General features: G+C 42.2%; 1 protein-coding gene across 1 annotated transcript in view; it reads right to left on the bottom strand.

The window, feature by feature from the left end:
- MYBPC2 (myosin binding protein C2) overlaps window positions 1-15,418 on the bottom strand; it is a 65,374-nt gene that overhangs the window by 34,486 nt on the left and 15,470 nt on the right. Inside the window, exons 2-5 of the mRNA XM_078378010.1 lie at window positions 8,438-8,503; window positions 5,186-5,263; window positions 3,744-3,892; window positions 952-1,069 (exon numbers count right to left, since the gene is read on the bottom strand). Of these exons, the coding sequence (XP_078234136.1) occupies window positions 952-1,069; window positions 3,744-3,892; window positions 5,186-5,263; window positions 8,438-8,503 (411 nt within the window). The remainder of the gene's footprint in view (window positions 1-951; window positions 1,070-3,743; window positions 3,893-5,185; window positions 5,264-8,437; window positions 8,504-15,418) is intronic.

Raw genomic sequence — 15,418 nt, 5'->3', positions numbered from 1 at the left:
CAAGTGTGCTAAACCCAACCCAGACCCAGAAGTATTGCCATGTGTAACCAGGCCCTGAGCCACAGCATAGGCACATATTTTAAAGTCAGGAATCGTCTCTGAAAGCTGGGTAGCCCAAGGCTATCACAGACTTTATTTCTATATATATCATTTCCCCATTTTTGATGAAGAAAAATAAATCTGTTCATTCCCCACTCTCTTTCTTTTAAAATGTTGTTTTATATTGGGTTGGGCAACCTAGATATGCTGCCCGATGAGATCTATAGTCCTCAAAGTCTGACCACAGGTTGTTCAACCCTGCTTCAAGTCTTCCTTCCTAAAACTACAAGCATGTTAGAGGGAATAGTGAATCTGGCTTTCCTTCATACAACTGTTTCTACCTGCCATAAGTCCTTAGGATGGGCACTTACTAACTAACCGAACATCAGAGTCAGCCCTTCCACTAGGCAGGGTGAAATAGCCTCCTTGAATGTGTTTTGGTGTCAAGAAAGGGTAGTGAATTGCTTTCATCTGATGTTTGTTGTTATGTATATATGTGTGCACGTCCTATACTTCCATTTCCAGAGAAAGGCATTTATGGGGTTTTCTACCCAGCTACTGAATAACTTGCCATGTCTTGAGCACTATGTACTTGGGAGGCGGTATCTGCTCTTCTACCTCGATCAGCAAAATGTCTTGGATTGGCCCTACCAAATATATCAATAAAGGAGAATCAATTCAGAGGAAGTTGGTTCAATGCTTGGAAAAGCTCATGTTTTGGGACTACAGTTCCCAGATACATCATGGTAGCAGCTCAGGGATTCTGGGAAATGTAGTCCACAAATGTAGTCCACTGTTCCAAGCTCTCAGTTCCAGAAGATTATAAAAGCTACCAAAGAAGAGGCAGTTTCCAAAGGATGGTGCTGGGGATCTATGTCTTTAGGGTTTTGAGTAAGGGGGTCTCAGTGGTACCTTCCACATCAATGTTGAAGGTGCAGCTGTCAAACTTGTCCTTGGCAGACACCTCACAGCGGTAATCACCCCGGTCTCCAATTACCACTTTGCTGATTCTCATTTCATAGGTGTAAGTCTTTGGGAGGAAGCAAAGAGGGGGAAAAAAGGAGAGGAAATGGATGTGAAAGATTCACCGGCAGCACCCATTTCTGCCACTTAGTATAAAGTGGATGTAATCCCAACACTCATGCATGCCCGTGTTCTACCAAAATGCCAGAGCTTCTTTGACCCCAGAGAATTTGGAGCAAAACTAGAGGATGGGCAAGAGCCAAGAAGTTTAAACTAGGAAGGCACCAGCAGCTCCAGAAAATGGATTTGCTGGAGGGGAAACTTTAACCCAGCCTCGTGCCCTCCAGGTGTTTTAGACAACAATTCCCATCTGCATGTCAGCATGCTGGCGAATACATATGGATGATAGGAGCTGTAGTCTAAAACATCTGGAAAGCAGTAGATCTGGGAAGGCTAATTTCATTTATTTATTATGTGCTTCACCTTTTCTCTGATAGGCTCCAAGCACTAGATGAGGCTCTGACCCTCCCCATATAGCCTCACAACCATCTAATAAATAAATAAATAAATAAATAAATAAATAAATAAATAAATAAATAAATGGTATCTCATGCTCAGGGAGAATGACTGTCCAAATATCATCTACCGTGGGCTCTGTGGGGTTACTCCATGGGATTCAAGTAATTAAGACTTCTGTCACCTGGTGTCTTCTAGAGATGTTGGACCATCTATCCCATTATCTTGTTTCTCATGTTGGTTAGGGGATGATGGGTGTGACCCCCTCCCATACAAGCCACACCTCCCGGTCCTCAGGGCTGCATTCTGATGGCTACACCAGGCTTGCTCAATCATTCTCCATCAGCCAGGTTTCCTCCTGTGGACCTGGAGGTTTGAAGCTTCTTTGCCTCCTATTTATGGATCTGCTTATATTTAGTGCCCCCCCTTCATGCTTTCCCATTCCAGCTATCTTGGCAAATGTGAGGTTGGGAAGACACAGTGGACAATACAATGTCTCATTCTGGTTTATTTAAGTCAGCCATCTTCTATACAGCAGCTTGTATTGAACCACAACTCCCTTCAATCAGTAACCAAGAAGATCAGCAAGATAATGGGATTGATGGTCTGACATATCTGGAGGACATCAGGTGATGAAAGCCCTAATTACTTGTACCCCATAGTTCTTTGTCACTTTGTGTCTCTGGGTTGTTGTTGTTTCTATTCAGTGGTTTGAGATTAAGATCCCTTCCAGGTGTTGACAAAAAAGATTTTCCCCTTTAAAATTCAGCCTGTGTTCACCCACCCTAATGTCAGCATTTGTATTAGTGGATGGGCCAGGATGGGCCTGCTTGCTAGAAAGGAATATCACTTCAAGTAAGGAATAATCTGACTTCCAAGTCAAACCGTAACCACCATTCTATACTCATTGTTTTCAACTTCAAATATTGTCTTTCATTTTTTCTAAGCTGCCCTGGGTCCTTTTCAGGGAGACAGGCAGGGTAATTAATTAATTAATAATTGTATAAATTATTAATTAATTTATTTATCTTAAATAAATTATTTATTTTATTTATTTAATAAATAAACAAATAAACAAATAAGCAAGTTAAATTGTGGCATTTCAAGGCAGCTGAACATTCACAAGATGATGGAAATATTTATTTATTTATTTATTAAATTTGTATCCCACCCCTCTAGACTACGTCTACTCTGGGCGGCTTTCTGTCAAGGAAGGGAGTATTCGTAACTTTCAGCATGAATTTTAGAAGAAAACAGAAGAGGAGGCTACTTGAGCACTTAAGTGATGTGGCAGGTAAGCTCCCATATCATATACAGTGGTGCCTCGCTTAACAATTGGCTCGTTAAATGACAAAACCGCTATACGATGACTGTTTTGCAATCGCTTTTGCGATGTTTAATAGGCAAAATCCGCTTTGCGGCGATCGGTTCCCTGCTTCGGGAACCAATTCTTCACATTACGTTTTTAAAACAGCTGATTGGCGGCTTCAGAATGGCCACCCACTGTGTAAAATAGCTCCCCTCTATGTTTTTGGATGGATTCCTCGCTTTACAGGCACTGAAAATGGCCGCCCCTATGGAGGATCTTTGCTGGACGGTGAGTTTTTCAGCCCATTGGAATGCATTGAACGGGTTTTCAATGCGTTTCAATGGGATTTTTTATTTCACTTAGCGAGGATTTCGCTCTACAGCGATTTCGCTGGAACGGATTATCCTTGTTAAGCGAGGCACCACTGTATCTATACAAGTAAAATAATCAGGGAAAACAAGACCTTCACTTCACATATTGCAAGAGATTCCTTGACTCTGGTGAATTCCAGTGCCCTTCCAAGGAAAGAAAGAAACAAAGCATGCCATTTGTGCTTTACTGCATCACAGTTTATCTAAAAACATTGTGGCACATCTTCCATCCCAATAAGCTACATGGTCCAAAATGATCAAGTACTGCAGCGGCAGAGAGCAACAGATTCATTGCGACATTTCTTCACTTAGGCATTTTTGTTTGTTGTTTGTTAACAAGAAAAAGGACAGGAGCAGTGGCTGACATTTTGAGACATCATTTGCAAGAGGGCAGGTGTTCTGCCTGGGTCTACTCTTTTCTACATTCTGCCAAATAAGCCTGTCCAGCGGATGAAAATGAGTCACTTTAGCACAGGATAGTGGAAAAGGTTGCTCCATTTTAGAGAGCAGGTCTTTTTTGTTTTTCTCACACTGCTAAGACTCACGTTTTTCTCCTTGTCAAAGATGTCCTTGAATTGGAACCGTAGCCCGCTTTTAATCCCCAGCTCCAGCCATTTTCCCTTGAACCATTTGATGTTGGGTTTACATGGGAGCATCTTCCCATCCACTTGAAAGCTAATGCATATATCCTTCCCTGAAAAGAGAAGACCAATGCACATCAAAAAACAAAAGTCAGAGTGTTGCTTGTGCAATGTTTAACCAAAGACACCATCCTCTCCTCCAAGCTTCCATGAGGTAGGATGAGATAAGAAGGGCAATTTCCCAGCAGAGCTGCATTGGGGTATGTGTGTGTGTGTGTGTATTTCTAATGTGTTTTCGAATGATGAGCAGAGCCACACAGCTTGGTACCAGGTTCCATATTCAATCCCTGGCATCTCCAGATGGGGCTGGAAAATATAGGCTCCCGTCTGAAATCATGGAGAGCCCATTCTCAGCCATTGCAAACAAGCCTTAATGAATACAGCGCTCTTCATATGTTACTAATGACAATTCCAACTATGGCTGACTTCTGCTGATAATGACTGTAGCACTTATGCCCCGGGGGGGGGAAAGGGGGGACCGAAGCAAGAGAATCGCTCTCCTAAGCAAAGCCACCTGAGGCAATTTGGCTGTCTGAGGCTTCCTGAAGGTCCAGATCAGTCCCCTCCCACAATATACATAAAGACATGGATTGGACTAAATCTTACTACCACTTAAGTAACGAAATACAGTGGTGCCTCGCTAGACAGTTACCCCGCATGACAGTTTTTTCACTAGACATTGACTTTTTGTGATTGCTATAGCGATTCACAAAACAGTAATTCCTATGGGGGAATTTCGCTGAACAATGTTTGGTCCCTGCTTCGCAAACCGATTTTCGCTAGACGACGATTTTGACAGCTTCCTCCGCACTTGCAAAACAGGTGTTTTCGGGACCTAAGATTCGCAAGACAGTGATTTAAACAGCTGATTGGTGGTTCACAAAGTGGCTTTCCTATGGCCGATCTTCACTAGACAACGACGATTCTTCCCCATTGGAACGCATTAAACAGGTTTCAATGCATTCCAATGGGGAAATGCTTTTCTCTAGATAATAATTTCGCTAAACAGCGATTTCAGTGGAACGGATTATCATCATCTAGCAAGGCACCACTGTATTGTCCTCCAGCATCTCTAAGGCAGCAAGCTAGTTGAGGGACTATGCCAGGTTGTATGGCATGCCCAGGCCTAACACAGAACAGCAAGCATGTCTTGGAGAAGCCGCTGGGAGGCTGCAGAGGTACCCCTGACACAGCTAGTGCCTGGGGTGGTTACTTCACTCTGTCAAATGGCGAACCTGGACCTTGTCCTGCTTCTTCTTCTTCTTCTTCTTCTTTTTTTAGAACTGAGTAGAAGTGGGAATGTCAAATGTTGTGAATATCTACCGCCACACAACTTTGTCACTTACCAGTCTCTGTTAACACACTTTCTGGTTTCTTGATGAAGAGTGCATCAGACTGAGTGGAAGGCTCTCCCTTCTGTTCCCCTAAAGACATGGGGGGGGAAAGAGAAAGAAGGTGGCCCATTTCATCTTACGGGCAAGCTTTGAGGAAATCTGGTGATTTTAGCATGATGGGATACGGCATTGCATAGGACACTAAGGAGGATGGATGCTGTAGTGCAGGGAACCTCAGCCCTAATAAAAGAGCTCATATGGGAACTTAGGATCAAAGTAGATAATATCGTGGGCACATCATTAGCCGTAGTGCTTCCTTAAGCGGTGAAAGACATCTGCTCATCGCAGTACGTGCTTTCCCTTACCTCTTGCATTCCCGCAAGCTTCATTTTGTGGTTTACCACAGGAAAATAAACATGGATTTAATTTACAAGTTTGATTCTCGAGACACTGATTTATTTGATTCCTGTCCCATCTTTCACCCTCTACAGCAGTGGTCCCCAACCTTGGGCCTCCAGATGTTCTTGAACTACAACTCCTAGAAGCCTTCACCACCACCTCTGCTGGTCAAGATTTCTGGGAGTTGAAGTCCAAGAACATCTGGAGGCCCAAGGTTGGGGACCACTGCTCTAGAGAGACTCAAGGCAGCTTACAATGGTTTATCTCTTATCTTTGATGTGATTGAGTTGTGGGAGGAAAAATGGGCTAATTGTAGAGAATATGCATTTTCCTTAATTTAACCCTTGGACATGAATGAGTCTCCTATGATGTTATCCACTGAAGGATTGTTAGGATGACTATATGCTATGATGGGAAATTTCATGGGGACCTGCAGTAAGCAAGACCTCTACACACTCATTTGTCATTGTTAAGGTTGTCTATTTCTGAGTTACTACTTTTGGGCCTCACCTTCTGATCCCTGGTCTGCCGGAGCATCTGCTAAAGGACACACACAAAAAGAAAAAGTGTTAGACTCTTGACACCAGCTCTGGTGGCCTCCAACTTTTTCCCATTCTTGTAAGTATGATTTCCAATTGTAGCATAGCATGCTGAAATGAACAATAATTTAAATAATTCAGTTTAAACTTCTTGCAGAGCAGACTGTCTTTATGCAGTGAATGTTCGGGAAAGAAAAACTCATATCTGAGGTTTATTCCCCCAGTTTTGTCATAACGATTAACACTGGTTTATTGTTATATGCATGAGCTTTAGGTCTCCATGGTCTTCCCTCTTTTTTTCACTCTTTCAAGATTTCTGCAAGAAAGGGAGTGAAAGTGTTTCCTTCCGCTTTCAATCAATCACAGTTTACTCTTAATATTTAAACAATAAGCTGTTCATACTAAGTGCCATCATAGCTCAGTAGATTGGAGCTCCTGGAGCCAGAGGCTGGGAGTTTTAATACCCACAGTGCCTCCCACGATAAGGGCCAGCTGTGATCATCCAGAGCCTGTATGGCGGATGGGGTTATGACCCATGCAACCTGTCCAGCCTTGGGCAAGCTGTCTCAAAGAGTGAACAGAAGGAGGAACTTGCAAATCTCTTCTTAGTACTTTATACCTAGAAAATTCTGAGAGGGTTGCTGTAAGTCACAACCGATCTAATGTCACATAATTATTACTAGTTGAAATTAAGCCTCTTGAAATATAGGTAAAAGTTGGTTTGTTCCAGTTAAACATGGTTAAGACTATATTAAACAAGGTTTAACAGTTTTAACATAGTTAAAAGTGTAGTAGTAGATGATGAGAAAACTTTCTGCCTGAAATTTCATAAAGCTGTTGCCCAAGTACCTAGGTTATTGCCTTCCAACCTTGAGTATGTCAGGTGCTGTTGGACTGCAGTTCCCAAAAGCCTTCACTAACAGCTGTGCTGGCCATGGTTTGCAGTCTTAAAAAACTTGGATTAGCAAAGGTTGGGAACCAATAGTCTTGGTGAACAGCTGACCTGGACTAGTATAACACCACAACACTGCTTCTTCCACCTGAGATCATACTAGCTGGGGATGATGGGGGCTGTAGTCCAAAGCATCTGGGAGACCTTTGGGGGCAAAGACAATTCCCCAAGCTCATGATCCTCTCCCTTATGTCCAAAGAATGCTATCCCACTGGCACATCCCTCCTGCCTCTCATGCTGTGCCTACAGTGAGGTATGACACAAATATGCGGTCCACGGGTATGAACATTTGCTACAGTTGCATTAAAAAAGAAAAAAGAAACACTCATAAAAATAACTTTTCCAGGAAGGAGGTGTTCTATCCTGCAGATTGCAGGCTCTCTCATGTAGGTGCCCTCATGCACCATTAAAGGAATTGCATAATTGTCTCCCGGTTTCAACAGCTGTAGCAAAAGTGGCATCTGCTGATCCACTTAAATCATGGCAGTGCCTCCTGGTGAATTCTAGTGGGCACAATACAGCCTTGTGACAAGAGGCAGTTGCACCTTCTTAACCTGCAGGAACAGACAACAATATCTGAGTCTTAGCACTTTATTTAGCTAGTTCTTTCCTGTTGGATTCCATGCTCCTAAAAACCGCAACCCAAGCATATATGTTATGCTATGAATATGGTAGCTGACTCTTTCCACCGCAGCTGCATTCTGCTTGAAGACTGAGGGGTTCTAAGCTCTCTTGTGTGGCCAGAGGTTTAAAATACATATAGAGTCTAATTTTACTTCTTATAATTGAAAGGATGTAATGTCCTTTTCAGCTAGATCTCAGTGCTGCACTAGATCTTGCACAGAAGGATGCAGAATCAGCAAAACCCTAATTCTTGCGGGACTGGTATTTCTAATTAAAGAGATCATCTCACAAACTTGTCTGTTTGTTGCATTAAAACAGACTAGCCCGAAAATGCCCTTTAGAAATCTGCTGCAGCGAGTTATGCTGCTTGTGAATTGATCGCCTTCCAGGACAGCCTCCCAGCATGTGGAAAATTAATGCGTAGGCTGGGAGAAGATGAATGGTATATCTCTTTGCAACATTACAGCGTGTACGAACTCTCCCGGCTTCAGGGAATTCAAGGCCTGCTTTCTCTCATGTCTGAAGAAGTGGATTGGTCACAAGAAAGCTCACAAGAAAATATAACAGTCTTTAAGGTGCCACAATATTTTTGTCTAATTTTTTTAAAGTTAAGTTCTAAGCAATGAATTCATTGCACTTCTACTTTAAACTCAACATCTTATTATTCAAGAAAATGGTAAGAAAACCATAATTCTCTGCATTTGTTCATTCCTGTGCTCTGCTGTATCAATGTGAGACTCCAAAACCCACCTTTTGGCTCTTCTTTCTTTGGTTCTGTCTTCACTTCCTTCTTCTTTTCATCTTTCTTCTTTGCTGCTGCAGAGGAATGAAAATAAAGGCAAATCAGAACAGGTAGGAAAGGTCAAGAATAGTGAATGTACACTCTGAGAATCTCTGTCTCTCTCAAATGTACAGACAATGGGCTTGGCTAGACGGCTAAACTGGAGCAGTCTAAATAGGATGTCTTAAGATTACAAAGAGGTGTGGTATGCCATTTGGTGAGGTCCTTGCATATACACTTCAAGTGACCCTTTTTGGCCCACCTCCCTCTAAAGGGAAAAGAAAAAGAAATGAAGACATCCTCCTTGCCCTCTCCTGTCTTCTCTCCCTTGTGGGAGGAAGCTTTCAATTTTTAAAAAATTCTAAACGGTATAGCACATTAGCACTGCTCAACTAGCCTTTGAAAAAAAAACAAGTTTTGCTTCCTTCCTCTTTCCTTCTATGGAGGGACAGAGGAAGTATTTAATTCCCCAGTCATCTCAAGAGGCTAAGCTATCTACATAACAATATTGGAAAAATGAAATCAGATGGGATATGGAAAGCAGCCAGCCATTCACTTTGGTTTGATCCCAGCATTGCACATGGTGGAACTCAACCAAAATGGAGTGATTCTATCCACACCTGGGAAAAAAATAGCCCCTGACATGGACCCAAAAAGGTGTGCATAGCAACACTCTGGGGACAAGCTACTTTATATTGGCACTTACATCATGGAGTTTTGCTGGGCAAAGAAAAAAAACAGCTCATCTCCATAAAAGACCAAACAATGGGACAGGTCTCCATGTGGTCACACTATATCTTACTCTTGCATAGAAATGGTAAAAATCCAGAAAAGTCTGGTCTCTCCCCACCCAAGTCTTGGAAACAAGGGATGCTGACCTTGGGCCTTGGGAGAGGGGTTGTTTTACTCCAGCTTTTTATAATTGGATACCCTCTTACAGATGCATTGGATCACAGCTCCCATTATCCGAAGCCTGCTTGAGTGGTGGCTGAAGCTGTAGGAGCGGTAGACCAATGTACAGTATCTGAAGGGTGCTGAATTATAGAAGTCTGTAGTAGGCTAAGGGAAGGTTGCCTTTCCCTGAGGCAAGGCCAGACATTTTGTGCACTGGCACCGCATCCTGAGACACCCTGAGGCTCAGTGACAGGAATATTGTTGTCTGCTTCACCTCTTCACTTTTAAAACATTATCACAACTTAACAGATTTTACTTTTTACTTTGGTACTGCGTTTAAGATATTAATGGGGACAGAACTAGAGCAACAGTAAAAACAACAATAATATAATCCTAAACAGGTAATGAAGGGGCCAATGGATTAAGGGCATGGTCAGGGTGTGGAGGGAAACAACTAATTGAAAGGATGGATGTCAAGAAGCAGAAGCCACTTTACAATGAAGAAGATGTGTCAAAGTTGTACTTCTATGCACGCTTTCCAGGAAAAGTTCCTGTGGGTGTTCCTGGAAGTCTTGCATAACTAGCCACAGCTAATTGAAGCTAATTGATGAGGTGCTGTTGGAAACTGGGTTATTAGGAAGTTAGAACAACTAGGAGATAGCTAAGGTGTGATCGACAAATTACGGTAATTCTGGGAAGGGCAGAGGAGGCCAGTTCAGAATCTCAACCTAATTGCTCAAGCATCTCTACCCTAAAGGCCAAATAAGAAACACAGGTGTTTTTCCACCCTGCCCAAAGGGAAAGCAATCCTCCACTTCTCTCAGTTTTTTATATAGAAACAGCAAAATATCATTCTGCTTCATTCAGGAACAGACTAGTGACAGCACTGGGGAAAAAAAATGCCAAAATGTGCCCTTAGGCACATTCTGATGCACTAAACAATCCTTCCCAATTGTGACGAAACACCGTGAGTGAAGCAATGCATGCAAGCATTGTGTTCATGATGATGTTTGCATGTCAAGACTGAATAGCATCCATGCAACAAGGGCCAACCCTGGCACATCGGTCTGTCCTCACCCACTCCATACCCCATCCAATCTCTTGAATTGCTTTCCAAGTGAAGGGCTGCTCTCCAGCTTTCCACACCCCTTATGTGTAAATGTGGCCTCTGCGGGTGTTAATCCAGAGCAAGGACCCTAATTACCACCTATAGAAGGAGGAGGAAAGAAGTGTGGAATATGGATTTGGGGGAGCAAGCAGGCAACATGTAGAAGTTGCCAGAGATGAGTTTAAAGGAACTAGGATACAATGGCAGACCTACATTTCTGGGGGCCCCTGAAGTTTGAACTGTTTTTAAATTTTAAAAAGACAGTCATATGACAAATACAAAATTAAAGCCAATGGGGGGGCAGGATAACAAGAAGCATATACAATGTTCAAACATCTGCAAGTGAATTGCAGGCAGGAAAAAGTTGGCAATCCGAGCTGTTATACAGTATAAGGGTTCTAGTCGGACAGACAGTAAAAGACCAGCCATTTATCTGAGTGGCCTTGAAATTTATGGAACAAGGGGTGAATCAGGTCCCTCCTAATTTGTTCATAGAGAGTACAATATAAAAGGGTATGTGGATACATTCACATGGACAGTGTCTTTATTGGGGTTCCCTGAAATCTGCCTTAAAGCTGATAGTAGAACATGTACTCTTGCGAGCATAAATGCTCTACAGGCCTAGGGTATTTGAAGCATATTTAAATAGCCCGCAGGTGATCTGTATGGTGAAGGATACCACTTGCCAAAGGGGAACAGGTTCTATTTGCTAAGGACAGAAGCTCTTGTTTCTCAGAATCACAAAGTCACTGAGTTGATGCTCTATAGGCCTGTTGCTGTTCAAGCATTAGAATGGAACCAAGAGGCATACCCATGGAGCGAATTTTATGTTGGATCACAAATAGCCACAAATGATGTAGGAATCAGGTAGCATATGGTAGACGTAGTTGCAGTGCTCAGCTAAGAAGTGCATTCGCAGCCAGAATTTTAGAGTCTGGATCCATGCACTAGTTTCCAGTTGGCCAACTCCAGCTTCTAAATATAGGGCTGCATACCCTATGCAGTTAGGAACACCGAGGATACGGTGCAAAATGGTGGCTTGTATTTTCTCAACTTCAACATTATATATGCCAACTCAAATAGGTATGCCATAAAGTATTTGGGCCGTCGTTTTTGCTTTAAAGACACAAGTAGCAGAAGGGGCATGACATCCACCATCACTGTGGAAGAAACAAGCAATAGCTATCATACTGTATTTGATCTTGTTAAGGGCATATTTACAGTGGGCAGTCCGGCTAGAGTTATGCTTGAACTGTTATGGGGGGGCCCCCTTCCCAACCAGCAATGAGATCTGGGTAACCAGATTCTTCGTCTTCTTAACAATTTCTTCAATGATTTTAATAAATAATTAATTTATTATAAATTTTAATAGTATTTTAATTTTTTTATAATTATTTTATATTAAATATGGTTACAATGCAAAATTCTTAATTTGGGCTTTTTTTTCATTTACGGCTAGTGTACATGATACTTTAACGACCTTTTAATTTTTATTTTAACTATTTTTTTATTGAATCACACTATATTATCACTTTTTTTAAAAAAACTTCTCTTACATTAGACCCTGATTTTTTAAGCAATGTAGACTAAAGTTGCTTCTGGTGCCCCTCCAGGATTAGGAGCCCTGAAGCTGAAGCTTCATTAGTGTCATAGTAAAACTACCCTGACTGGGAGTGCTGTAGGCTTTTACTCAGAAGTACTTGCCGTTGAGGGTAACTTCCAAGAAAATGGGCACAATACTTGATTTGAATGGACGTCTTAGAACATTTTGATTAATGAAAAGGTGAATCTGATTAATTAGGCAGTATATGCCCCTTCCCTGTGGACTTTTAGGAAGCAATTAAAGACATTGCTTTTCAGGGAGGCTTTCCACACTGACCCCAGCTGACCAGCTTTCCTCCCCCCCCCCTTTTTTTTTTTAAAAAATATTATTCCTCTCCCCTCCTCTCCTCCCCTTCCCTCTTTTCCTTCATCCACTCTGAGATTAGTCGGTGCCATCTGTTTTTTTTAAGGGTCATTGCTGTTGGTTTAAATATTTCTAATTTTATTTTTGTTTTCTATTTTATGAGTTGCAACCCACCCAGAGTAGTGCTGTTAACACGTATACAAATTGAATGAATGAATGAATATTTAATTTGTTAACAACAACATAGAAGAAAAAAGAATAAAATGGACTCTGTAGTTGTCTTTGAATAAACATTTCCTGGGTTGGGCACCATGGCTGAAATAAAAAGTCCAACAGGATCAGGGGTCTTCTAGATGCAGCATTTGATTCACCCTCAGGGCCAGGTGGTGCATGATCTTCTAGTAAATTTCTCCAACACTCCAAACCACATCCCTGTCATCTTGCTTTGCACTGTTCTCTCTCTCTGTCTCTCTCTTAAGCTTTTTTCAAGGTCCCCTCAGGTCAGGTTTGTGTTTAGAGAACGAGGGAGAGATTACACATGTTTAAATGAGAAATGTGAGGATCAGATTTTTTTGGTAGGAAATAACTGAAACATAACATACTACAGTACTTCAGAATAATGCTTATTATTAGAAGTATTACAACATAGACTCCATGTTTAAATGGGGAGTTATGGGGGAGGGGGTTCTTACTATGCTACACAAACTAGCCCAATGTTAAAAGTAGCTAGTGCTCAAAAAAAAAGACATCAGAAAATACAAGTGTGAACAGTCATACTGTATTTATTATTAATTTACTTCACGGTAGATTTATAGACTTGTTTATATTTTGTTTCCATAACTGCATTGATATTAACACAATATTGATTTTAATACAATTAGTACATGACTAAAAGAACTGCAGGTGTGAAGTATCATTTGAAAAAAGCTATTTCTCCTGTGTGAGAGCAGTCACACATTCTTAGTAGCATCTGTTACAGCACCTTTTCCAAATGTGTAGCCATTTGTCTGCTGAAGTAAAAGAAAAGTCCCACAGTATTTTGAACACTAAACAAATTATTTTGGAAGGAGTTTTTCAGGACTATACCTGACTTTATGCCTTGCACAGAATTCCAGGGACATATACAATATATACTACACACCTTTGTGGATGGAATTTCAGTCAATGAGGTGAAAAGATGATATTGTCAGTACAGTCAGAGAAAATAATGACAGTGACAACCATATTGTTAACACTGGCCATTCACAAAACCGCTACTGATAATGCAAACATCCTGCTACCAGGCAATCTGATTGACACGCGTGCATAATCTACAAACAAACAAACAAACGTGTTTGTCTTGCTTAGAATAGTTCCTCATATGCAGATTTATTCAGATTGACTGAAAAACCAAAATGCATACTAAGGTTTGTTTGATCCATTGACAACCTAGTTAACATGACAATAACATTTATTCGAGAGATACCATGTATTATCTCCATGCTGTGAAAAGGGATGGGAAGCTGGTGATACAGTTTAAGAATCCAGAATGTATGGGCAGACCTTGGAGACAGAGGGTGGTGAAAGAGGGAGATTGATTTCTAAAGGGCATTTTCTAGAGACAGACCCAGATTTTGTCTTACTAAAAGTAGACTCCCTGGGACTCCTTGCGTTCTGTGGCTGTGCTCTAGGTAAAGGTAAAGGTTCCCCTTTACATTTAGTCCAGTCATGTCCGACTCTAGGGCGTGGTGCTCATCCCTGTTTCCAAGCCATAGAGCCAGCGTTTGTCCGTAGACAGTTTCCATGGTCACGTGGCCAGCGTGACTAGACACAGAATGCCGTTACCTTCCCACCGAGGTGGTACCTATTTATCTACTTGCATTTTTACATGCTTCCGAACTGCTAGGTTAGCAGGAGCAGGGACAAGCGGCAGGGGCTCACTCCATCACGTGGATTCGATCTTACGACTGTTGGTCTTCTGACCTTGCAGGACAGAGGCTCCTGCGGTTTAACTCGCAGCGCTGCCACCATGTTTCACTTATTGATTCTTCAACAATTCAGCCTTCTGTAATAACCAAAGAGTTTCACTTTTTTCATCCCACTGTTCTCCAAGAGATTAAAAATCTGATTGAGTTTTTTTTGGGGGGGGGGGGAGTGGGTTGGCATGCAGGTGTCCCTGCAACATCATTTAGTAATAAGAAACCGTCTCAGAAGACTAGGGTAAAAGGCTTGTAAATATATAACAGGAGGTTAGCGAGAGCAAGTTGCAGCCGCAACATCTCTCCTTAGAGCGAACAAGTCTTCCTGCATGACGTGGCCCTCCTTCCATTCCCACTATGCGCTGAGTCCGCACTCCCCACCTCCCAATAAAGTTATCGGCCAGCACTGATTCCTTTTTTCCAGCCAGTCTGTCCCCCTAATATAGCCAGGCACAGAGTGCTGAGCCATCAGTGCCAATGATCAATAATAACCCAACCCACCCAGGTTGAGGTTGCTGGGAGATGAGCGACGGAGGGGTCCAGCTGTTGCCTAGATTCTGCCAGAACCTGCAAAGTCTCAGCTTAGCCCCAGGATGCTTTGCATAGCTCTCAGCGGGAGACTCCAGCACGAAGGGGAGAAGTTGCTATCTCTTGCAAGCACAGCTACATACAGGTGGCAACAACAGAAAATAACCCATCTGCCCTTGCCCTCAGTCAAGCTCTCCTCCTGCTCCACATTTCAGCTCAATACTTTGCAAAATATAGGACACACCTCAAAGGCACTGTTGATGATGTCAGGGCTTCTGGTTTATTTTTATGCTATAAAATAAAATGTGTAGTGTTTTGGTTTTTTCCCTCCTGCTCATGCTCCTATCCGTTCTGAAGGAAATCAATCCTGAGTGCTCACTGGAAGGACAGATCCTGAAGCTGAGGCTCCAATACTTTGGCCATCTCATGAGAAGAGAAGGCTGCCTGGAAAAGACCCTGATGTTGGGAAAGTGTGAAGGCAAGAGTAGAAGGGTATGAGAAAGGACGAGATGGTTGGACAGTGTCACCGAAGCTACCAACATGAATTTGACCAAAC

Source organism: Pogona vitticeps, chromosome 6 (assembly GCF_051106095.1).
Source record: "Pogona vitticeps strain Pit_001003342236 chromosome 6, PviZW2.1, whole genome shotgun sequence".
NCBI classification, from domain to species: domain Eukaryota; kingdom Metazoa; phylum Chordata; class Lepidosauria; order Squamata; family Agamidae; genus Pogona; species Pogona vitticeps.
Note: the sequence above shows the minus strand (reverse complement) of the source record. Positions and strands in the feature narration are given on the sequence as shown.